Below are 27,487 nucleotides of genomic sequence, written 5' to 3' on the forward strand. Positions count from 1 at the left end.
TGACGCTGGGGTCCGCTAGTATCAAATAAATTTTTGGCATGATGTTAGTTGAAATAACGGAGAGTATCATAGACTACTTATACTTTTCATATATCTAACTATTGTAGGTCACCCTAGGCTATACCTGTTATTGTTATTTTATATTGTATATATAATATAATAATTTATGATTCTAAGATTAAAAGCCTCTAAGCTAGAATTACTATCTAAACTTCTAATGGGATTAAATTTTTTTTTTTTGATTAAAATGATTGATATCGGACCACATAAAGGTAAGATACAAGCTTATAAAAACTAACCATACAAAGAATAATTCAGTTAAGACCATGTTGCCTTGCCACGCAGTTGTTCTGTGGTAAGTCAATTTTTTTATCGTTTTTAATATGGCGCACACGGATATTATAATATTGAGGTAAACGTTATAAATTTAGTGCAAAACGGAATTAAATTAATTGTTTATTAGTTTGCCCTTCCTTCAAGCAGTTATGATTATGTAATACAATACGTTTTTTGCATAAATATAGTTTTAAAAAAATACGGTGAGTGAAGTAGTATCTAGTCTACTTTATACCTAACCACTGTTGTGTGTGTTGTATTTGTTTTGGATTTCTTTAGAGACCAGCGTTTCGAACCTTCTTAAAGCTCTGGTTTTAAGTAAGCGATTATCTGTTTATGTAAACAAAATTTTCAAAACCTGTTTTAAAATATTAAGAATTAATTTGCACATTCTAGAAAATCATTTGTGTTTTTTCTTTTTTGGTATATTTTTAAATCTGCCAGGTAAAAATATACCAATAATAATGTATCTAGGGAAATAATAATTACAAACTAAAAATTAATATTTACAATAAATATAAGCCGTCTTACTGAATTGCTACATTAAGCCGTTGGGCTACATAAGGCTAAATAATATTGTCAATATTAATAAAATATTAAGAAATGATAAATACGCACATTCAATCTACGAAAATCTATTTTTGTTTATATTGTTAACCAGTAACACTTGTTTTTTTCAAGTCAAAGACCAATATTTCTATATTAAAATAGTATTCGTAACATTCAAAATTTGTAATGTTTATAACAGGTACATTTGCAAGCTTCAATGGTTAAAAACGCACCCTGGTCTTACGTCCATTTTTAATATTCAATCTATCCGTAATCTATGGATTTTTTACTTAGCAACCTTATTATTGTCAAAACATATTTATACAATTTTTAACAAATAAAAAAGTGTGTGTGTGTACCCTTTACGCGCGATTGAAGTAAAACTTTCATTATTATTTATTGATGAAAGAGTAAAATTGGGATTCTGCCATTTCATTTAATATTCACTATTTCATTTTATATTCTAGTTAAAATTCATTACTATCACTTTCACATCGCTAAGCTAGAATAAGGGGTTTGCTGCTGAAAGCTGAGGAGTCCTGTCCTCTATCTCCACATTCAACAGATCTACTCAAAATTTGGGCAAAATTAAACTGGTGAAAAATCGTCAAACACTTTCATCCCCTCTCTCAAATGAACAGAGCTTAATGTCGGAATAAGAAGTATCCTCAGTGGCGTTTCTAGGGTCTTGAATTAGAGCAAGCCCAGTTACATATTGGACAAATTTGACTCATCATATGACCAATATAAGTCAGTGCTTTTTGTGCCTAATGACGAACATCAACTCATCTTTGAAAGACTCTATGATTATGGTCCACAAGCGAATTATCATTAAAAATTTCGATAGATAATTTTAGTCTGGCTTTTCGGCTTCTATGGTAGTACCGCCACTGAGTATCCTATATTACTTCTAACACTTCCAACATTAGCTTTACAAAGTTTCATCAGGATCGGTTAAGTAGTTTTTGCGTGAAAGCGTAACAAACAAACTTACATTGACTTTTATAATATTAGTAGGGATTTGTTTTGTTATTGAGAGTAGAAAATTGAAGGTTAGATTAGCACTTGTCAATTTAACCTTGTCATTGAATATTAAAAAATGTCGCAATCGTCAGAAAATTTATTATTAATATATTTATTACAAAAGTAATAAATAAACAAGTACCTGTATTTAGAGATTTTCAAAAACTTAACAAAATAAATTAATTATTTTTTTGACATTTCAAATCATTTTTAAAATATTGGAAATAAATAATTCTAATTGATAACGATATTTGCCACTAGCTGTATAGTTTCCGCTATTTAAAAATAATAATTTGGATTGGTCGTAAGTATATGCCATATACTCCACGCTGCTTGATTTATACGCCAGCTAAAGAAGTTTTACTTCAACTTTGCTAAGCAACTTATCAACAGATTATAGATAGATCGGATATTGAAAACGGACGTAGAAATAAACCTACAACAAACTGAGCCAGGTATTCTATTTAAGTATTAAAACTTTTAATTAATGATAAATTTAATAAATAACCTAGTAAGAGAAGTATTCAAAGATAATCCATATCCAGATTTTTTTGGAACTTTTTGACTGTTAAACTTTATAGAATTTATTTTATACAAATTGCTAATTTTATATAGCCTAGTATATGCAACTATATTTATTACACTGCAAGTTTTGTATAACAGTGATAGGGTATTGAGTAGGTAGGAGTTCGAATCCCAGCACGCACCTCTAACTTTTCCGAGTTACTTGCGTTTTAAGTAACTAAAAATATTAATTGCGGTGAAGGAAAGAAAACCTGCATGCCTTTTTTTTTGGCGTGGTGGAATAGCTTTATTGCTACCTCCAACCCTTGGGCAGGACGGAGGTTATGTGGGACTCCCCCCTCTAAAGCGGGTATACCCTAAAAACCCCCACGGCATGTCACTTTTGTTGGCTTGATAAGATCCCGGGGAACCCGTTGTATACCTCTCAGACGTCTACCAGCCACCCCAACCGATTGTTGGGGCTCCAGCGCTAACGAGGAGGGGATCAGGACAGGTTGAAACCCCCATATATTTAATTATGATTTATTTAAAGTCCGGAGAGAATCAAAGTCATGTCAATCAAGTTATCGCGACATAGTGGATGATAAACCAGATTAACTACAAAATATACTTTCTAATAATTAAAAGTGAAAGTTTGTCCTTCAATCACGCAGCAACGGTTGACTTGGGCTCCTTAAAATAGCTCCTAAAATAAACATGATATTACCTACATACACCTTAATTTAATGTATATGTATAATTCGATAGTTCCAGCGCGGAAACCATTAGTCACAATAAAAAACAAATGTGCGTAATTTTGAGAATTAATTATTTTCTTTTTAACCCATTAAAATAATTTTTCAACACTTTTTTGTACGAAATACGTAAGTTATTACAAAATATCAGAATGTAATATTTATGTAAATACTCACAAAGGATTAAAATTCTACTAGTTTTTTTTTTTAATTCTTTATAATTTACGAACATTATGCGTTTGTAACCTTGGAGTTAGATTCTCCGCTGGCAATCGTAGAATCTGTAACATGCAAAACATAATTTAAAAATGAATTGACAGAAGCAACAATTCAAAATTCATTTATTTCAAGTAACTAGGCCCTAGTTTACAAGCACGTTTGAAAAGTCAAGTTATTCTGTTTGTCGTGACTCTACCATCGGATCGTAAGATGGCAGATTCCGAGAGAAGAGAATTCTTTAGAATTTTACTATCTAGTGAGAGATGAGAGCGGAGCGGCCTGCTTCCAAGCCGCCTTGTCATTAACAAATTCATCAACCGCACAGTAACCACGATTCAAGCATATTTATTTTTCCATACAAACTAATTCAAAACATTCTCAGTGTTAGTTATGACAGCCCTATTGAAGATATAAAACCGACACGTGCATAGTACCTATGCTACGCGATGCGTACCTAATAAAATGACAGGAGTCACTTGATTTTACTTTTTCATGTGATGTTAGGTTAGGCTGTATCTGATGTCTTTAAGTAAAAACTACGACAATGGTTTATTTAAAAAACTATAAGCGTATGGTTTCACAGATAAGTCTCAGAGACTGTAAATAATGTAAGTCTCTGAAGTCTTATTTCGGTTTCTATTTACACGTTGTAGGTATACATAAGTACTTATAATATACAGATAAACACCCAGACACTGAAAAGCATTAATGTTGATCACACAAACATTTTCCAGTGAGGGGGATGGAACCCACAGCCTTGGACTCAGAACTTAAAAATTACAGAAACAGAAAAATTACGCAGCTCCTGTCAGCTAGAAAGGACTACCGAGTACCACCATGCTTATGTCTTCCGCGAAAAAGAAATTCCACCACTAAATATTGGATGCAATCTCCGAGATCGCCGTCTATGTAGAGTTTTGGATATATACCTACTGCCCGAGAAATTTCACGTTAATCAAATTCCGTCAGTAGGACCTGACCTACAACTTGACCCGAATTTTATGCGGACGAGGCCGTCTTAAAACTTAAGTAGGGTCAATCTAGATTTCATTTTACCTTGACATTATCAATTTTAATGATAAAGTTTAAAATGTATTGAACGGTTTTTACCTCTCTTATATCATCCTTACTTTAATATAAATGAGTGAGTGTGTTTGTTCCCTTCCTTCACGCACTAACTGAGCAACTAATTTGACGACCTCTCTGGCGCAACGGTGAGCATAGATTTCATAATTTTCTCCGGTCTGGTTTTTGGGAGGCTTTGGCCGTGGCTAGTTAACACTCTACCGAAAAAGACGTGCCGCTAAGAGATTTAGTGTTCCGGTGCGATGTCACGTATAGAGAGTAACACAGGGAAACGAGCCATAGGATTTGGAAAAAACCGACCAAACGCAGACGAGAAGGTTTGTTCCCGAGTTGTACATGATAATTATTTAAATATCAATAGTGAAAATAAAGAATGGGATGAAAAAACAATAAAAAATATTTCTGAACAAGAAGGTTTCACATTTTTTTATAGCGCCACTTCATACAATATTTCATGTTTTTCGACTTGTCCCCTTGTCTTGTTTGAAACCTGAACCTTGACTTGTTTGAAGCCTGAACGCTGCTTTTTCTTGGAATATTAATTCAAGAAAATACATGAAGCTTACATAAATCGCAATGAAGCTATAATTAAAAGCAGAAGTGTGTGAAATTTTTATATGCACTTTAAATTTATAAAATTGATAATTCCTCCAAGTGTAGGTAAAAACACTAATAAAAATTATAAAAATTATAAAAAAGCAATGTGTCATCTTTTGTTTCAAACGTGTCTCATTGTAATATGGACCTTTGAAAAAGTAGATCGAAACTGCAACGTTTCCTACTAGATGACGCTACCGTCGCTATAAGATGGATGTGAAATGCATACACTAATTTCGGCATCGACGATAGGAGAGCCGTAGCTTAATTGGTGAAAGCGCTCAGGCCGCATTGCCAGAGTGTCAAAGGTTCAAATCCGGTTCGTTTCCGAAATTATTTTAATAAAAGTGTGTCTGTATGTTTGTTTTTTTAATACCAGATGCACCGATCTTGATAAAATTTTACTTTTGCGTTGCATTCTGGAGACGAACTTCGATTACTTTTTTTGCCAGGGAAATAAACGGTGCCTATTCAGACGATCGCTGGCAACTCAAATTTGATAAAACTATATTGTTAATGACTTAATAATTGTAATTTTATCAAAATATACGTCGTTAGGTACCTACTTTAACAAACCGCACGATATCATATTGTATAACTTTTTTAATTGGATATTTTTTTATTTGACGCCCCTGCTTTCTGAGTCCAAGGTCATGGGTTCGATTCCCACAACTGGAAAATGTTTGTGTGATGAACATGAATGTTTTCCAGTGTCTGCGTGTAAAAAAAATATTCATCAGCTATCTTAGTACCCATAACACAATCTACCCTTACTTTGGGGCCAGATGGCGATGTGTGTATTATCGTAGTATAATAGTAAGTGTATTTAGTATAGTATAGCTTCTCAGAGATTTTTTTCACTTTACAAACTTCCAACCGCTGTTCTACAAAATCCAGACCTACCGCCATAATCGCTCACCCACGTTATAACTTCGTTTGCAAGGCTTTTATGGTTTTAGCGTGTTGTTTTAAAGTATAACATAAGACTTTTTTAAAAATCCGAAATAAAACGCTTAACACCGACGTCTCAGGTAAACTGTCACAGGGCAGCACAGTTTATAGGCGATGATTTCCACTTACCCACTTACCATTAGGTGAGCCATTTGCTTTGTTCACCATTAATATATCATCATATCAACCCGAGCAAAACCAGGAAAACTTCCTACAAAGTCGTCCTGTGTCTATCAACCTTAGGCGTAGGTGTTAAGCATCAGCATCGTCGGGTCTCCTCCCACAATGAGAAGGGGTTAAGGCCGTAGTCCACCACGCTGGACCAGTGCGGATTGGTGGACTTCACACACCTTTGAAAACATTATGGAGAACTCTCAGGTTACCTCACGATGTTCTCCTTCACCGTTGAAGCAAGTGATACTTTAATTGCATAAAACGCACATAACTTAGGAAAGTTAGTGTGAAAGTGAAGTCGAAGTCCTACCCACTGGGCTATCACCGCTTCCAATTAATAAATACTTAAAAAAACCAATCTTTTTTGTAATAAAATTAAAATACATAAATGAAAACGCAACGTGTTATATCACATTAAATGTCTCATTAAAACATAAACCTTTGCCCCCGTGTCTAATGACGTTAGACGTTATGAAAAGTGGCCTAACGTCAGAACACTCCGTATTTTGTCACTCTTTAACTGACCGGATCGATCAAATTTCCGAGCGAGACAAAACACTGCGCAACTAATCCAAATCAAACCACCTTTTTCGATGAAATCGATATCGGAATTACATTTCGCATGTAATTACATTAACATTTCCACGTGTAATTTAACATTTACTCGTCTCATCTCATTGAAATAGGAAGAAAAATGGAAAACATAATTAATTACCTCTTGGCCCTCATGGCCTTTTTCGATGAAATCGATATCGGAATTACATTTCGCATGTAATTACATTAACATTTCCACGTGTAATTTAACATTTACTCGTCTCATCTCATTGAAATAGGAAGAAAAATGGAAAACATAATTAATTACCTCTTGGCCCTCATCTTAACCCGTTTGCCACAAATATTAGGCTACTTTTTAAATTTTTTGTTGGAAGTGGATCGTCTGTGGCGTATAAGGTACAACCATGAAATGTATGTCATCGAAAGATGAGACAAATAAAGTCCAGAGCATAAAAATCTTCATACTGCAGTAGGCTGGACATGTTTTTGGGACGAATATCTTCTTCTTCTTTTTGGTTTATTGGTTCTGCGCGCTGAGCGATTGAACCATTGTCAATTGCTTATTGTGTGGTCAAGTGTTATTCTTATTTATATTCTTTTTTTTTTAAACCAGGTAACTTTTTACATTGAAAAAAAAAAAAACAAACTAAGTTTTAAAAAAGGAAACGGAATTTCAAAAAGAATTAATAGGATCGGGACGAATATCGCCAATCAAAGAAGATTATGACGTCATATCCTGACGGTTTAATTTTTTCTACTTAGTTTTTAAGAGCTAATTTATTATATAAATAAGTCATTACATGTGACAGGTTTAACGCGCTTTGCAATACCAATATCCAAAGTCCGGGTTCTACTCATAATTTATTTTAAGCAAAAACAAAAATTTTGTTCGTCCCGGTAATCGAACCCAGTATTGTAGTCGAGCATGATAACCACATTAAGTTATATATCATTATTGAATTTTATTTCACCGTCCACAGTATCCTTATAGGAAGATCATGGGGCATTGACCAGAGTTTCCCACCATACTTCAAGTTCGGGGCCGCGACTGCTGCTTATCAGATCGAAGGGGGATGGAACGCTGATGGTAAGTCACCTCAAGCATGCCCTTCTTGTCCAGTAATACAATTTGCTGATAAACGCGCCTTACACTGCCTTAGAGAATGTATTTATTTTTATTGAACTCTTTATTGTATACCACGACATTAACATTATATACAAAAATATACTGAAAACAGAAACATAAAGAAAAAAGTAGAATACAAGAAATAAGAAATAGAAATGCGAAGTGTGGGCAGTCTGTGCGCATATTCGGCGTAATTCTGCATGGCCAGGAGACAATTATATAGTGTAGATATATAATTGTGACAATTATATAGTGTTGATAGTGTGTGTAGCTTAATCAACTCTCAGAAAATTGGCGCACAAGTGGAAATAATATCCAGATAATATATGTGTAATAACAAGAAGTTTTCTCCTATTCCATACATAGGTTAAACATAGGTTTCAAATAAAAAAGCGCCCTTTGTAACATCAGGAAGGACCTAGCCTCTGTAACACAGGTTTTCCTTCCGCAGAGGTTAGGGCATTCATGTAATTATTATATCCATAATTTTTAGCCTGAATAAAATGATTATTATTATTATTATTATTCCATGTTCCCGTGCTTTAGCAGGCGGCGTTAATTATATCCCCTGTCAGGGGATATAATCGGGGGATATCATTTTTGTCTCCGGTGCTAGCTATACTGAGAGCAGACCCGTGCCCTGTTTTCTTGGTGCTTCCTAGGGCTCGAATCCAATACCTCGTGATCTTTATCTAACCACTAGACTCACGAGGTACATAACTTATACTCTATTTTGGCTTTCAGGCAAAGGACAAAACATATGGGATAGATATGTCCACGAACATCCCCGGGACATTCGGAACAATGAAACAGGGGACGTGGCCGCTGACTCCTACCACCAGTGGCGGGAGGACGTGAAAGCTATCACCCAGATGGGTCTTCAGACATATAGGTTAGCCAGATAATAATCCATCAATTGAATATAATAGAATAGAATATTCAATCGGATGTATAGTTTAATAGTTTTAACGGAACAACCGTAAAAAACTCTATAGATTTATATATTAGTATAGATTACTAATTTATATTATACTTATCTTTATATATATATTTCTTGTGTGCGTGTGTATGTCACTGAACTCCTCCTAAACGGCTGGACCGATTTGAATGATTTTTTTGGTACGCGTTTGGGTGGCACCCTGGATGGTTTAGATTCACAAACCAGCCCGACAGATGGTGCTGGGGCTCTGCTTGTATATTATAATTATTTATTTATAACCTTTCCACCTATAGATGTTTCACATCAAAATATAAAGAAAATTGAATGAATAGAAAACAACTTCTTATGTTTCAGATTCTCAATAAGTTGGGCTCGAATATTGCCCACGGGTTTCACCAACGAAATTAACAAAGCTGGCGCCAAGTACTACAGCGATCTCATCGACACTCTCCTCGCTGAAGGCATTGAGCCAATCGTGACTCTATTTCACTGGGATTTGCCGGTGAAAATCCAAGATCTTGGTAAGTGCCTTCCTTCCTTCCTATCTTTATGATTATTTTTATTTTTGCTGTGTTTACATGTCCTTATTTTTTTTTATTCTATCATTTATTATTTTTCTTTTTTTTTTTAATTATTAACAATGCCTAAGAATAAATTAAAAAACACTATTAAAAATTTATAAAAAAAAAAAAAACTTCCACCCTCCGCTTGCGGGGCTTTTGAATGCAATGTCTTATTATTTTTTGTGAATGTCATGGTCACTTGTTATAGATGTACATGTGTGGGAAATGTGAGTTCAATATTGTAAAAGTTTATAACTGTAGGTATATGGTAAATATGTATATTGTTAGTGTCCTTAATAAATAAATAAATAAGTTGCATAAATATAGGTTTTTTGATACCGTACCCAAAGGGTATAACGCGGCCCTATTACATGTTGAGGAAGCCTTTTATTGAAGCGATGGAATATGCAATATTGATCTATTTTGTCAATAATATACATAGATTTTAAAAGTGCTAATATTTCTACTTTGTCAAGCAATCCGGACTGCACTTTTGGATTGTAATTTTTACTTTCCATTTGTTATTTTTTAGTTTTTCTTTTTGTAATATTTGTATTTTATTATATTTTTTAGTATTAATATCGGTAATTTTGTAGTAAATTCTGCACACCTTTAAGTGGCTAGTCACAGTGATTAGAAACAAAATATTTGTAATTTTCCTTTTTTATGTATTGAGAACTAGCCGCTTACAAAATGAATGTCCATTTCATAAATAAATAAAAAGGTATCCGTGTAGTACCCCGCGTGTATCTTACGAGGCGTGAATATAACGGAGAGCGATGAGCAGGTTCCTCTGTGCCACTACTACCATAGGCTAGCCTAGTGGTGATTATGAGCAAATCAGGTAGTAGGAGAGGCGTTAAGTCCAACAGTGGACTGTAATAGGATGAAAATGTGTAGTTTAAAAGATGTAAGCGCTCAAACAGCGGATGAATGAATGAATGAATGAATGTATGAATGAATGAATATACTTTTATTGCACACCAAAAAAGGAACATAGAAAAAAAGAAAAGTATAACAAAACAACGTATGCAAATTGGCGGCCAAACGGTATTCGCTTCATAGCGATTCTGCGGAATCTGTTAACTGCGACGTCCTATTCGCTACTACCATCTACTGCGACCTAGTGTTGATTACGAGCAAACCCGGGTGTAGGAGAGGCGCTTAGTACAACACTGGACTGGACTGTAATAGGCAGTGGCGAGCATAGTTTCTGATCAGGGTATGCATTAAGCTGGAATATAGCGTAAAATGGAAAAGTCCTTCTACTGTAAGAGTAATATTTAAAAAATCGGGTTTAGCAGTGCTTTTATGAATATTTGAATCTCACGCCACTGGTAATACGATTATAATGTGTAGTTTAAAAGATATAAGCGCATAAACAGCGGAATCTGTTAACTGCGACGTCCTCTGGGCTAATACGATCTACTGCGACCTAGTGTTGATTACGACTAAACCCGGGTTTAGGAGAGGCGTTAAATCCGGCATTGGACTGTAATAGGCTATTATGACGTGATGAACTTTTCAGGAGGCTGGACGAATCCCCTCATCGTGAAGTGGTTCGGCGACTACGCCAGGGTTGTCTTCACCCTTTATTCGGACCGTGTCAAAACCTGGCTGACCATCAACGAGCCGGTGGCAGTGTGCGACTACTTCTACAACATCAAACCTTATCCACCGAGGGTCCTGGAACCAGTGCACGCACCGTACCTGTGCAACAAATACATCATGCTGGCACATGCAACCGCATACAGGATATTCGAGCGTGAATTCAAGCCAAGATGTCCAGGTGAGATTCAACTTTCCAGATTTTAGCACGTTAATGACTGCAACTAGAAAAATATTAGCTGTACCCTGACACGCTTCGCTGTGGCACATTGTGATTGAATGGTTGAGAAAAATAGATAAAAACAATCCTTGATGCGTATTATCTATCATGCTAAAACTTCAGCTCGATCGGTGCAGAGCTTTTTGAGTTTTTGAAGCGTACACAAACCAACATAACATTTTTATATATAAGGCCGCATATTGTATACGTTGTTTTGTTACACTTTTCTTGTTTTTATGTACTTTTGTGGTGTGCCATTATAAGTATATTCAATCATTCTTCCATTCATTCATTCATTTATTCATTCATTCAATCAATATCAAATAGTTTTAGTTATTTGCTCGTACATGGGCGTGAAAGTAGGAAGCGGTGCCCAGTGCGTAGGACTTCGACTTCACTGTCGCCGGGGCGAGTTCGAATCTCCAGCACGTACATGCAACTTTTCTAAATTATGTGCGTTTTTAGTAATTAAAATATCACTTGCTTCAACGGTGAAGGAAAACATCGTGAGAAAACCTGCATGCCTGACAGTTCTCCATAATGTTCTGTTGTCAAATGTGTGTTGAGTCTAATCCGTACTGCGGCAGCGTACTACCATCTACTGCGACCTAGTGTTGATTACGAGCAAACCCGGGTGTAGGAGAGGTGCTTAGTACAGCAGTGGACTGTAATAGGCAGTGGCGAGCATAGTTTATGATCAGGGTATGCGTAATGCATAAGCCGGAAGATAGCGTAAAATCCTTCTACTGTAAGAGTAACATTAAAAATTTTGGTGTAGGCAGTTCTCCATAATGTTCTGTTGTCAAATGTGTGTTGAGTCTAAACCGTACTGGGGCAGCGTGGTGGACTACGGCCTTCACCCCTTCTCATTGTGGGAGGAGACCCGTGCCCTGTAGTGAGCCGGTAATGGGTTGACATGATGATGATTAAGATGGCAAGGGCGTGCCCGAGGGAAGGGAGGGGGCAGGGGGGAAGCTCCCCCCCACCCGTGTCCACGCCCACAAGAGGTAAGAGGATATATCTATCAGCAGGGGGCAGCTTACCGCCTTGCCCCCCTCCCCTCCCCCCTGGAAATCTCCCAGAAAATGCACGAACTCTCTTAAAAAACGTATGGCGGCCAAGACTATAGTTACACGAGTTATTGATTACACAATCAAAAACATCTTATAATACTACACGAGAATTAATTACAAACTGTAACACATTGTACGAGTTTTTGTAATTAATTCTCGTACTTGATAAACATTTAATTCTCACGCCATCTTGTTATTTATATTTCCGTCTTAACAGAGAGCCTTCGCAGTAAGTACGTCGACCTCCCTGGCGCAGTGACTTGTGGTCTTGTAAGTTTGAAGTCCCGGTTTCGATTCTCGGTATTGCATTTGGGAATTTATAATTTCATAATTTTCTCTGCTCTAGTGTGGTTCTAGTATTAGCTAGGCTAGTTACCGACCAATACGCGCTGCCAAGTTTAGCTTTAAGAAGAGGTGGCCAATGTAACTTACGTTACGACCTTTAGTTCAAGCGGGTGAAACCGCGGGAAACAGCTAGTTTATAAAAGTTTGATGAGTGCACAACAAATAACAATACATTTTTACCTACTTTATATTTTAATACGCACTAACTTTCTCCATATACAAACTAATATACCTTTTTCGATATGCGAACATATTTATTCATACAGACTGGTATTTTGGACGCCTCATAAGTGAAGCGTTGATGTGGGTATTACTGTCAGTTTACGCACACCGAGTGATTCTCCAACCTAAAATGTCACTTTTTTAATTCTTTATTGCTTTTATAAGTGAATATAATTAGACAAATGTTGAGAAACAACACTCGCGATAACGAGCTAAACACTTAACTTATCAAGTTGGTTTTTTTTATAGGCTTCAGTATTTTGAGGAATAGCAGCAGCCCATTACTTTTCACGGTATTATTATAGGTAGTTTAATTATTATTTACAAATAATCTCAATTTTATTTATTTATTTATTTTATTTATACTCTTTATTTGCACACAAATAAAAATACAAAAAAAGAATAAAAGAAAACACAGACAGAAGAAGTATACAAAAGGCGGCCTTATCGCTTCGTAGCGATCTCTTCCAGGCAACCTTAGGATAAGGAAAACAAAAGGATAACATACTTTTTTCATTTTTTTTATTGTAATGAATGAGATTATGAGGCGTGCACTTTTGGATTTTCCAACTATATTATTAAAATAGTGCGATCAAAAATACTGACTAAATACCTACTTATCCTAAGTAGGTAATTATTATATTATATTTTTTATGTGAAACATCTCTAGGCGAGGATAAACTTGATTGTTGGTGTGGCGTCACAGGCCGTGGCGACGGCCCGCTGTATGATGGAACATAAGTACTATACGTAGTTGAGTTGTCGCAATTTCAAATTATAATTTTTTAATTTGTTTTTGATAAAAATGTAACACACAGTCATTATTTTATGGATCAAATTTATAATGCTTTATCTTTTCAGTTCGCTATATCTGATTCATGTCGTTCCTTTACGCGTATCCCTATCCCTACTAATATTATAAATGTCAATGTAAGTTTATTTGTTACGCTTTCACGCAAAAGCTACTTAACCGATCCTTATGAAACTTTGTACACGTATTCTTGGAAGTGTTAGAAGTAATATGGGAAACTTTTTATCCCGACATTAAGCTCGGTTCCTTTGGGAGAGGGGATGAAACCGTTTGACGATTTAACACCATAACTTCGACAAATTATAACCGATTTAAATAATTATTTTTGTACTATAGAGGTTATAATATGTGTTTAATTTTGTCTAAACTGTGGTTGGAGATAGAGGATAGAACTCCTCAGCGGACAGCAGCAAACCCCTCATTGAAGGCTTAGCGTTACTGAAAACTTTATTTTTTTTAGATCTACAACTTAATTTAATGCCACATCAAAAACAAAATCAAACGCAGATGAAGTCGCGAGCAACAGCTAGTAACTTGTATAAAACAGTTTCAATGTTTCAAAGAGTTGTCTGGCAGAGGCCAGGCGTCCAGTTACGGCTCACACATTTTTTTAATAATAATGACTTCGTTTTCGTTTTCTAGGTCGAATTTCTCTCGCAAACAATGTATTATGGATAGAGCCTCTTACCCCTGAAGACAAGGCTCTGGCGGAACTTGGCAGACAGTATCAGGTAATAAAGTAACTTCCTATAATTAATGTCTCTGTAACAACGTGGACATCAGAATTGGGTCTAAGAATCGATCGTTAACAATTTTCAATTTTCCCTCGGGAACTTCTTAAGGAATCGGGAAAAAAGGTAACTTATGTTCTTTTCCATGTCAAAGGCTACATGCATGCCAAATTTTATGCAAATCCGTTCAGCCGTTTTTGCGTGATTGAGTAACAAACATCCACACTTTCACGTTGGATTTTCAAGTAGGATCTAAAAAATCTGTTAATGAGGATGGAAAGTGGGCAATTACCGAACAAGCAGAGATTGAAGTCTGAGCTGCAGGCGAGGGCTAGGAAATTACCATTTCTGTACAGGCTGTTGTAATGCTTTTCTCTCAAAAAAATTAAACTCAAAGAAATAAATAGTTGATTGAGCCACAAGGGCATAACACAATCCATTTTTCCAAGAAGGTGTTGATTTTTAATTTAAGGATACAATAGGTTTTATGAACTACACACTGTGTTATTCACTTTGATTGCGAGGAAATTTGTTCGAGTTACAAGGTTCATTTCCCGGGTCACAACGAAATTTAATATTTATTGAACGATAAAATGGGTTAAATGATGACGAGTTAAGCACTGCTTTTTATTTATTTAGAAATAAAATAATTATTTATAATAAAGACACTAACGAACGAACTAACTATGGTAATATTATATACTACAATGTTTGGTTATTTTAATAATATAAAATACCTACTGGCATCACAGGTGTTATATATAAAGATCACAGAGTACCAATAATTATACCATCGAAAAAGATTTATCTATCTCTTACAATATTATTTATTATTTATTTATTATTATTTATTCCTTTATAAATTTACTTGTTATAACTATCGTAATTGTTTACAATATGAACTTATTCTTCACAACCTCGCAATTCACTTCCCGACTTCTTGAAAGAACGATCCGACCCCCCAAGAAAATAACCAAAATCTCCCGCCAAAACTCACAGCCAGTCCATGTTGGTCCAATCGATATCATGTGACTGTTGTCTGATTGGTTTCCGCCGTTATGCGTCTACCGGCGTTAACCAATCGTAGGATGACAACCGATCGTCTCGTTCGAAAATAAGATTGAAATAAAAAACAAGCAAATCAATGGAATTACAACGCTAGTTCAATTTAAATTCTAACACAATGCTAAAAAATAATAAAATTGATTTAAATAAATAAATACAACGTGTAACAGAATTATGAAATAATATTGAGGGATGCATAAGTATATTTCATCACCCTGTAAAATATTAAATCTAACGAAGCATATTTATTTTTCTATACAAACGAATTCAAAAAAATCGAGTTGTTATATTTGTTTACTTTTGACAACCCTATTGAAGATAAAAGATCGACACGCGCATAGCAGCTACGCTACGCGACGCGTGTCTAATAAAGGGACAATAGTCACATGATTTTAATTTTGTATGTGATTTATACGAGTATGTTAGGGCTGTATCTGATTTCTTTCAGTAAAAACTGTGGCGGTGGTTTACTCAAAAATTATTATTGGTTTTCAGTTTTACAGATAAGTCTTGACGGCCGATTGGCGCAGTTTGCGACCCTGCTTTCTGAGCCCATGGCCGTGGGTTCGATTCCCACTACTGAAAAATGTTTGTGTGATGAGCATGAATGTTTTTCAGTGTCTGGGTGTTTATATGTATATTCTAAGTATTTATGTATGCTATTCATAAAAATAGTTCATCAGTTATCTTAGTACCCATAACACAAGCTACGCTTACTTTGGGGCTAGATGACGATTGACGTAGTATATTTATTTATTTATTATAAAAAAAAAAAGATAAGTCTCACAGACAGTGCATAATGTACCTCCAAAGCCTGTGAAGTATTTTTTCGGCTTTCATGATTTTAGTATGGCAGTTTATAGCATATTAAACCCTAATTGGTTTGTACGCGATATCATACCGGAACGCTAAATCGCTTAGCGGCAAGTCTTTCTCGGTAAAACTGTTTTCGCTAAATCAAATGAAATCCTGCTTGGTACATCTCTATGCGATAGTGTAGTGGGTGAGACTTTGACTTTTCTTTCGTGGAGCCGAGTTCGAACCCCGGCAGGCACCTCTAACTTTTCTAAGTAATGTGCGATTTAAGAAGTAAATATCACTTGCTAGAAATGTTCTCAGGGGCGTGTCATGTCCACCAATACGCACTTGGCCAGCGTGGTGGACTACGGCCTTAACCCTTCCCGCTCTGAAAGAAGACCCTGTAGTACGCCGGTAATGCGTTGATGACAGAGTTGCCAGATCGATTCTTCCTGTTATCGGGATCAATAACCGATTTTTCGGGATTTTAGGGCTTCGGTCGGGAGAAATAAAAAAATAAGTTAATAATATTTTTTTTTTTTAAGTTAAAATGTATTTATTTAATATAATGGTTTTATAAATATAATCTAAAATAAACTATTTAAAACTAAATAAAATCTAAAATGTCCTCGAAACCACCGCAGCGAGGCACAGTTCCTAAGATGCTGGCAGCATTGCCAATTTGGATGGCCAAACTAATTCGTTGGCCAAGGTAACTGCCCGCTCTAGGATCACCGGAAGACTCGATAACCCTTTTCGATAATTCATTGAAAAGGGCTCTTTCTTTCTCTTTTCTTTCATTTTTCTCTCTTTCTTAGTTAATAATATTAATTATACATAATATATTAACAAAAATATTTTTGCATTGCACTGTAGATATAAGAAAAAAAAAACATAGTAGGTATTTGTGACACATAAGATAAAAACCGAATGAGCATGTTTATTGTTTTTGTTCTTGCCATAAGGTATTTGTAATTTTTTTTTGTGTGTTATTTGCAACTTTCGTTTGACGAAAATGTGAACTTTAAATTATCCAACTTGTTTTTCGGGAGATTTTTTACTTTGTCGGGAGTCGGGAGGACATACAAAAATTCGGGAGAATCCCGCCAATTCCCGACCGTCTGGCAACCCTAGTTGATGATGACACTTCAAAATTTAAAATATTTACGTTTATCCTTTTGTCTGTAAATTTACAGTCCGACGCGACAAAGGCTTCAACGCCTTATATAGTTACACAAGTTATTGATTACACAATCAAAAAAAAATCTTATAATAATCAAACTCTAACGAGTTTTTGTAATTAATTCTCGTACTTGATAAACATTTAATTCTCACGCCATCTTATTATTTATATTTGCGTCTTAACAGAATTCTTTCCTTAGTCTTCGCAGTAAGTATGTCGATCTCCCTGTTCCAGTGTTGAGTATGGTGGTCTATTAAATGGGAGGTCTCGGATTCGATTCCCGGCATTATTAATCTGGGAATTTATAATTTTAACATTTTCTCTAGTCTGGCGTGGATCTAGCCTCAGCTATGACTAGTTACCGACCAAGACACGCTATCAAGTTTATAGTACCGAGTTTATATGCCTATTTCATGGTAGTACCGATACTACCATGTAATAGGCATATACTAATGTCGGCATCGACAGCGTTCAGGCCGCGATTGCCAGAGAGTCGCAGGTTCAAATCCTGTCGGTTCCAAAATAAATTATATGTATTTAAGTTTATAAATTATTGAACTGTTAGATGGTGATAACAAAAAAAATGCTGTTTGTTTTGGGCTAACTCGTAGCTTTAGGTTTAAGTTATCTCCATAACCTCACAATAATGTGAACATACGAGTATATGTATGAACACTTCATAAGTGCCTGTGATAGGCCTACGTGAATAAAGAATTTTTGGTTTTTTTAATACTTTTTGTAGTAGGTACTAAGTACTTTTACACGAAGAGGAAATATCACTATAAATTAGTAGATGATTTTTAAAAATTAAACCTCCAAAATACTCAGTACCCAATATCTACCTTGTATTTTTTATTTCATCTCATAATTTTTGACAAGATAAATTGTGTAACGAAAAAAAACCTACTGCGTTGTTAACTCAAAACAACAACAACTAAAAAATTCATGCATTTTCCTATTATTCAAACTTAATACTACATACTAAAACTAGTTTTCAGTCGCAAAAAAATTGGAAGTACTACTCAGTTTGAAAGGAAATGTGGGTGTGCCCCGATAACCTGAAAACGTTTGCGTAACCCTTCAGACTGAGTAGGATATAGGCAAGAAACGCTGTAGCGGCCATAACAGGACACTTTGGCACAGGGTCCATGCTGTTCAAAATAGGCATTATTGATGCCGCTACATGCAGTGGCGTGCATAGAGGGTATGCACAGGTTATGCAGATGATATAAAATAAATTAAAATCTCCATTACGAGTTATAAAAAACGTAAGGATAGGCTTTGTAAGAGTTATGAAAAGCATATTCTTAAGTTTTTATAACAAGTACTGGACATTTTCTTCATTATGTATCATCTACCAACTTCTATTAGACCGCCGACTTGCGCAGTGGGCAGCGACCCTTCTTTCTGATTCCAAGGCCGTGGGTTCGATTCCCACAACTGGAAAATGTTTGTGTGATGAACATAAGTGTTTTCCAGTGTCTGGGTGTTTATCTGTTTATTATAAGTATTTATTTATTCATAAAAATATTCATCAGTCATCTTAGTACCCATAACACGAGCTACGCTTACTTTGGGGCTAGACGGCGATGTGTGAATTGTCGTAATATATTTATTTATTTATTTATCTGCATACCCTGTGCATACCCTCTATGCACGCTACTGCCTACATGTAGGGCCTGTAACGAGGACGTTGAGTCTATGGAGCATTTGCTTTGAGAATGCGACGGTTTGGCTAAGAAGTGATTGGACCTTATGGGAGGAGCCTATCCACAATCAGAGGCTTACTGTGCCTCTAACCTAAAAGCTTCAATCCAACTCATAGAGTGGGTATTTGAAGCTATTTAGGGTGGGGGGGTTCACAAGATGCTTGAAGGTCGATGTGCATCCGATGAAGCGGGCTTCCGACTTGGAGCCCTTCAGACTTGGAATGTACATCAGATGTGATGTTATGTTACGTGGCGTGAAAAATCCATGTTTATGCGATATAAGCAATCGCGGTTGGTTTGCTGTCGTTCTTTGAACCTCTGCCTCCGAAACTCACTATCAAAACTCTATGAAATTTAAATGGGACCATTTCGGATAAACCTCTTTTAAACAAAAAAATAATTTTGGAAATCCGTTCATGAATGACAGAGTTATCCCTTTATTACTTCGCAGATTTAATAATCCAATCTGTAATTTTTATAAGTTTTATTATTGTTTTTACCTACACTTGGAGGAATTATCAATTTTATAAATTTAAAATGCATATAAAAATTATATTAGCTGTTGCCCGCGACTACGTCTGCGTTTGTTTTTGTTTTTCGAAAGACTTGTGGCTGTGATATTTCGGTGTAATTCTACGCACTTTATGTATTTAGGATAGCTAAGCCTTAAATGACGGGTTGGCTGCCGTCCGCTGAGGTGTTGTGTCCTCCAATCACATTCATCAGATCTACACGAAATATGGGCAAAATTAAACAGACATATCATAGAAAGTAATTATTTAAGTCGTTTATCATTTGACGGCTTTGTGGTGTAAAATCGTCAAACACCTTCTACCCCTCTCCGAAAAGAACTAAGCTTAATTTCGGGATAAAAAGCATCCTATATTAATTCTAATACCTTCAGAAATATGTATACAAAGTTTCATGATGATCGGTTTCCTAGTTTTTGCGTTAAAGCGTAACAAACAAACTTACATTCCTATTTATAATATTAGTAGGGATAGAGATGCATATAAATATAATATAATTTTTGCATATAAATTGCCAGAGAGTCGCAGGTTCAAATGGTTCGCTGTCGGTCCCGAAATTTTTTATATGCATTTTAAATTTATAAAATACAATTTCTGAAAGAAATTAGATACGGCCCTAACCTCACGTGGTTAATTCAAATCTATCCGTCACTTTATTAGGTACGCGTAGGTGCTATGCACGTGTCGCTCTTTTATCTTCAATAGGGTTGTCATAAGTGAATTTAGTTTGTATGGAAAAATAAATATGCTTTTTTTGATTTAATATTTTACAGTGTGATTCCTTATGAAATATACTTACGTACCGTTCAACAGTATTTCGTGATTAAGTTACACGTTGTATGAAAAACAACCGCATCTATGACCTAAACTGAGGAGTTTAAAAACATTTCACACAGATCAGTTAATAGATTATGTTCTTAAAACCTCATTTAGCAGCACTCAGTACCTTTATTACTTGTTTTCAGACAGGCAGATACTCTCATATGGTATTCTCCGAGCGAGGTGGTTGGCCACCTTCCGTGGAAAAGTTGATGTTGGAACTTAGCATAAAGCAAGGATACTCGCATTCCAGACTTCCGGCTTTCACAAGGGAAGAGATAGAGTTTATGAAAGGTAAGCGATTTAGTATTAGTTGCGCCTGGCGCAGCGGTAATCGCTGTGGGTTTAAGAGGAAATTCCCGGGTTCAATCCCAATTGGCAAGGCAATTTGGGGATTTATAATTTCTTAATTTTCCCTGGCTTGTTAGGAGACTTCGGGCCCTGGCTAGCTACTATCTTACCGATAAAGACTTGCCGCTAAGCGATTTAACGTTCCGGTATGGATCTGACATACCCCTAAAAGCCCGTTACCATCTTAGACTGCATCATCACTTACCTGCGTTCAAAAAATTCATATTCAAAATTCATTTATTTCAAGTAGGCCTAATATAAGCACTTTTGAAACGTCAAGTCTGTCTGTGTGTAGTGACTCTACCACCGGTTCAGAAGGCTTCGTTTCGTTTCAGAAACTCAGCAGTTGCTCTTTCCAATATAAATAATTTACATTTTACATTTTAAAATTCATTTTTCTATCTTGTGAGAGATGAAAGCGGAGCCAGATGCTTCCAAGCAACCTTCCAAGCAAAATTCATCAATTGTATAATAACCACGCTGTAATAAATGTGTTTTAACACATTCTTTAAACTTAGGTCCAAAATTACCTTAGGAATCATTTTTTAAAAGCGTATACTCAATCCCATAAATGACTTCTGCACCTTTCGCAGACGATATATCACCAGCCGAGCTTATATCACCGTTTCATATTCACCGATGTCCATATAGAGATAATATGTTATCATGTCCTGCGTGATACTACTTAAAATTTAGGTGTCATTATGAGATCAGGAATCAATTTAACCGATTAAATAAGCCAGTGTCAATGTGATGGTGACAGCTACATTCCGCAATCACTATTTCGACTGCTGGTAACAGCAGGGCTACGAGTATATCAGTTGACGCCAATTTTAGTTAGACTGTTTGCCAAGTTTGAAAGTTGCCATCAAATACGCATAAATCTTTATCATACATCAAGATGTAAATTTATGCACGCACTGCCTGTAGGCCGATTCAGTATTTCAGTTGACACCAAGAATTCATTCAACTAGTTTGGCAGATATATTAGAAGTAATATATCTGCCAAATATATATATTTTATATCATCTAGTATACCTACCCTGGCGTTAACGATTATTATCACCGGTTAATGATAATAACCGAGGCCGAAAGGTTAACGTATGTACATGTACAAATAAGTGTGAATGTGCGCGCGTGTGTGTGTGTTTGTTTGTGTATATGTATACGTGCGTGCGTGTGATTATAAGTGTGTGTATGTGCGTGAAACTGCGCGCGTGTGTGTTTGATTGTGTGTATGCGTTTGTGTAAGTGTGTGTGATGATAAATGTGTGTGTATGGGTACGTGCGTGCGCGCGTAGTGTTCATGTGTGAATATGTGTGCGTTTGTGGGTGTGAATGTAAATGAGTGTGGCTTTACCCGTTATATTCCATATTGAAATAAATTGAAAAGTTGTTGTGGTCTTCCAGCTGTTAATAGCATAATTTCCAAATTTTCAGGAACTGCAGATTTCTACGGTATAAACTACTACACCACCAGTTTGATCAGGCCAGCAAGGCCGGGAGATAAACCTGGTGTGTGGTTCATTAACGGATCCCCAGAATTAAACGCAACTTTGGAAAAGCCGCCAGGCGCTTATTTTGGGGCGTCACCCATACTTCCAGTAATAATTATTCATATTTTAATAATTAGAAAGAATGAAAGAAAGAATTAATGGTTCATCGATGTTCACACATACTAAAACATTAAAAGTTAACTACTTAGAATAGAATTTGTTTATTTACCAGAACAACACAAACAGACTTACATACGGAGTAACTTTGTACTTAATTATTAATAGCTTAAGTCTATGCTGTGTCGTGCCAATAAAAAGGTTCTGACTCAGCTTAATGTTCCGGATACTAATGTACCCTCAACGCTGGTATTCTGTCAGTACCTATTTAGTTGATGGAAGTCCAGTTATGAAATCACATATAAAAACAAAAAATATAAACTTTATAAAAGAAAGCAAACTTCATAATGGAAAGGAGATGAAAATTCATTTTTATTTAAGTATGTTAGTCAGATAATATTTTTTTGTTTTTAGTAGTTATTATTGTAAGATAGAACTTAGGTACTCTTATTTTCTAGGCAGTCCCGGAAGGCATTCGCAAACAGTTGAAGTGGCTGAAACAGCAGTACGGCGACATTGAGATTCACATCACGGAGAACGGATTTTCCACAATCGGCTACCAACTCGACGACTACGACAGAGCAGATTTCATCAAGGAGCATCTAGAACAAGTAAGAACTAGCTCGCACTGTGAAAACAATCCTAGAGAATATATCGAGAAACCTAATAATAATTAGAATAATAGTTTTGACTAGGTTTGGTTTTAGAAACTAGTTAGAATTCGTATATACCTATTTCGATTAGTAAAGCTAATAATAAAAGTTATATCTGCTGCGTATTGGGATAAGTTCCAATCGTATCCCAATACGCATTACACTCACCCAGGAACTATATCCCAATACGCATTACACTCACCCACTAACTATATTCCAATATGAATTAGACTTCCCAGGCTTAGGTAAAAACCCAATGAGCTAGAGTCGGCGCATATATGAGTGATATGAGATAGTAGTTTGACCTATGTATAGAATTAGTTAGATTTAGTTAGATTAGAGACCTAATTAGAATTAGTTAGATTTCCATCAAAATCCAATAACAATCTTATTAGAATCCTCAATTTTTTTTCGACTATATCGAGATTTTAATTCGCGCGATTTATGTTCTACGTATACAACGTGTACCTGCATATGCAATGTGTAATGAAATACTGTTGAAGGGTGCATAAGTCACCCTATACAAATATTAAATCAAAATAAGCAGCCCTGGGGCTCTTTTCATGGCTTTTGCACTCGCCCCACTCCCCCGATGACGCCGTAGCAACCCCTCAGGTCATCAGCAAGTGCCCAACCGAAAATCGAATCGAGCATATTTATTTTCCATCATCATCATCATCATCACATCAAACGATAGACGTCCACTGCTGGACATAGGTCTTTTGTAGGGAGTTCCAAGTTCCACGGTTCTGAGCCGCTTGGATCCAGCGGCTACCTGCTACCTTAATGTCGTCTGTCCACCTCGTTGGGGGACGACCAACGCTGCGCTTACCAGTTCGGGGCTGCCATTCCAGCACTTTGAGACCCAACGTCCATCCTTTCTCCGAACTAAGTGCCCGGCCCATTTCCACTTTAGCTTCGCGACTTGTTGAGCTATGTCGGTAACTCTGGTTCTTCTACGAATCCTCACATTTCTGATTCGATCGCGTAGAGATACTCCGAGCATAGCTCTCTCCATCGCCCGCTGAGTGACTCTGAGCCTTCTTATGAGGCCCTCTTAATTTCCATACAAACTAAGTAATTCGTAGCATTATATGTGTTAACTTATGACAACCCTATTGAAGATAAAAGCCCAACACACGCATAGTACCTGAGCTACGCGATGCATAGTTATAAAGTAACAGGAGTCAGTTGTTTTAATTTTGCATGTGATTTCTTTCAGTAAAAACTAAAGCAGTGCTTCACTCTAAAATTATTAGCAAAGAATGAATCCCAGAGGCATATTAGTAAAATAATGTACCTCTAAAGCATATGTAGTATTATTTCGGTTTTTAATTACACATTTTATTATTTCACCTACCACACATGTCGGGTTTTTCTGGCCATTTTTATTAATATTTACGAAGCTCACGACTTAGTCGCACTTCCTTAATGGATAACAAAGTTATCAAGCGAATTTAATTCCCACCGCACAGGCTGAAATGTGGTCCGTTATGTGGTGTGGTGTGGTTGTGTTTTTTCCCAATGGAGTGGTAGAAACATTGTGTGTCCCTCGATGCACCCAAGAACGCTGAGAGTACATTCTATGCCGTTCTCAGCACCTTTTAACAGATCTCACAGTATTTAAACGCGCACTAGTCTTTATAAGTCCACCAATCCGTACTGGGATGGACTACGGGCTAAACTCTTCTCATTATGACGGCCGATTGGCGCAGTCGGCAGCGACCCTGCTTTCTGAGTCCAAGGCCGTGGGTTCGATTCCCACAACTGGACAATATTTGTGTGATGAACATGAATGTTTTTCAGTGTCTGGGTGTTTGTTTATATATTATAAGTATTTATGTATATTATTCATAAAAATTATTCATCAGTTATCTTAGTACCCATAAAACAAGCTACGCTTACTTTGGGACTAGATGGCGATGTGTGTATTGTCGTAGTATATTTATTTATTTATTTATTATGGGAGGAGATTCGTGCCATGTAGTGGGCCGGTAATGGTTTAAAAATTCAATATTCATTTAATTTATGTAAGCCCAGTTTATAAGCACTTTTGAAACTTCAAGTTGTGACCGTTTTTTAGTGACTCTACCACCGGTTCGGAAGGCAGATTCCACCGAGAATAGCCGGCCAGTAACTCAGCAGATTGCTCTTTTTCAACATCATTTCACAATTTTTCAATCTTATAAATTCACTATCTTGTGAGAGATGAGAGCTGAGCCTGCTTCCAAGCAGCCTTGTCGTTAAGAAATTCATCAGTTGTATAGTAACCACATTTTATTAAATGAGTTTGTTTAAACTCATGCATTAGCAGGTCAAAAATTCCCTAGGGAATCATATTATAAAAACATATGACGGCCGACCGGCGCAGTAAGCAGCGACCCTGCTCTCGGAGTCCTAGGCCGTGGGTTCGATTCCCACAACTGGAATATATATATCTTATGAGAGATGAGAGCGGAGCCTGCTTCCAAGCGGCCTTGTCATTGATAAAGTTGATATGATGAGTCTATCTTTTAATATGCTTATCAAAATTCTGATCAGCGTATTATGAGTCCGATTTTACTGAAATCGGTTGGTGTTTTATATAGCAAGTTTGAAAAGCAGAGCTTGAGAAAGGCCAACTATAACGTATAACCTTCAAACGCTGTAGCTTGTCGATTATCAGTTCTCACTTAGTGGTAGTATATATACGTATATAAGAGTATCACGTGTAGCTTCCAGTGACATATAAAGCAACATCTGACATTATCCCCAGGTACTCCTCTCCATCAAAGTGGACAATGTCAACGTGGTGGGATACACAGTTTGGTCTCTCATTGACAACTTCGAATGGCTGGATGGATATAGGTAGGTGATATCATGATTTACACTTACCTTATTTACCTTAATTTCACTCAGTGGACGCTGGATTGACTACTCTAGAAATAGAAGATATGGCATTAGCGAGGCCCTTGGCGAGGCGAGGTGCATTGACCTACCACGCTGCTCGAGTGTGGGTTGATGGGTTTTAGAGTTCACGTGGTAGGTAACTAGGATCGACGGCCTAGCGTAGGCTTCGCAATCCCAGCTACCCGTCTCTAAACAAGCCTCTCTACGGTCTAAGGGGGGTTCAAGCTGTCGTGATCCCCTCCTCGTTAGCGCGGGAGCCCCAACAATCGGTTGAGGTGGATGGTATACAACGGGTTCCCCGGGCGTTTTACAAAGCCAACAAGAAGAATATGCCGTGGTATTTAGTTTGGGTATACCCCCTTTAGAGTGGGGAGTTCCATATAATTTCCGTCCTGCCCAAGGGTCGGACATAGCAATAAAGCTTTTCCACCAAGCAAAAAAAAAACTGGCTTCACAATCCCAATTTCTAGTGCCATTTTTTAAATTTTTGGCTCTTCTCGTAATCTACATGCTAACTGGACGGACGCTGAGGTTGTACTTGTGCTTTTTAAATATTTGTTAATGACATGGTGATAACAAAAAGATACCCGGCTAAGTTTGTTGCGGGCTTCTAATGATGCAGGCGCGTTCGGAACCCCTGTAGCTTTAGTTTTAAGATTACGAATATAGTTATATCGCCATCATCTCTCTACGTAATATGTAGACTTTGTTTTATTTTGACGTACCTACGCATCAAAACTGCCATCTATGCGGTGCGAGGTCGCCTAACGTCCATCGGTTCTCCAAGCTATGGGCCCCAACCATTGCCACTTCATATGTCGGTGACTCTAGTTCTTCTACGGATCTCCTCATTTCTGATTTGATCACGTAGACATACTCCTAGCATAGCTCTCTCCATCCCGATGAGTGACTCCAAGCCTTCTTATAAGACCCATTGTAAACGACGACGCTTAAGATCCGCACGTCATCACTGGCAACACGCACTGTTTGTAAACTTTATTCTTTAGGCACTGAGGGTGTACAAATACAATAACGAGTAAAAATGAATAATTTCAGGACAAAATTCGGTCTTTACGAAATAGACTTCGAGCATCCCGCTCGGACAAGAACACCGCGGGTTTCAGCTAACTACTACGCATGCGTGAACGCAGCGCGATCGCTGGACATTCCGGATTCCTGCTACAACAAAAACTACGCAGCACACAGGATTCGACGGACTGGCAAGGAAAACGGCAGCTTAGCAAATGGCGCGGGCGGGCTCTTACTAAACATTTGCGCTTTATTTTTTAGTATAACTTTGAGTTATTGTAAACAATTCAGTATTTAGTAGCAGTAAATAAAGTATTTATTTAGTTCGCAATAAAGGATTTATTTATTTATTTATTTATTCAATTACAAGTCCATTACAATGTCATATAGATTAAATAATTATTATATTTTTCAAAAAGAATGTAAATCTAATGTTTACATTTGAAATGGAACCCTGTGA

General features: G+C 36.6%; 1 protein-coding gene across 1 annotated transcript; it reads left to right on the forward strand.

The window, feature by feature from the left end:
• Positions 1-326: 326 nt before the first annotated feature.
• Positions 327-27,344, forward strand: LOC120626407 (myrosinase 1-like). Its single transcript, XM_039893962.1, has 11 exons — positions 327-355; positions 7,730-7,836; positions 8,620-8,767; positions 9,170-9,336; positions 10,907-11,167; positions 14,300-14,388; positions 20,639-20,786; positions 22,284-22,447; positions 22,915-23,067; positions 25,865-25,956; positions 27,055-27,344. The coding sequence occupies exons 1-11, from the start codon at positions 327-329 to the stop codon at positions 27,323-27,325; spliced, it is 1,629 nt and encodes a 542-aa protein (XP_039749896.1). The 3' UTR covers positions 27,326-27,344.
• Positions 27,345-27,487: the final 143 nt, after the last annotated feature.

Source organism: Pararge aegeria, chromosome 1, assembly GCF_905163445.1.
Source record: "Pararge aegeria chromosome 1, ilParAegt1.1, whole genome shotgun sequence".
In the NCBI taxonomy this organism is placed as follows: Eukaryota; Metazoa; Arthropoda; class Insecta; order Lepidoptera; family Nymphalidae; genus Pararge; species Pararge aegeria.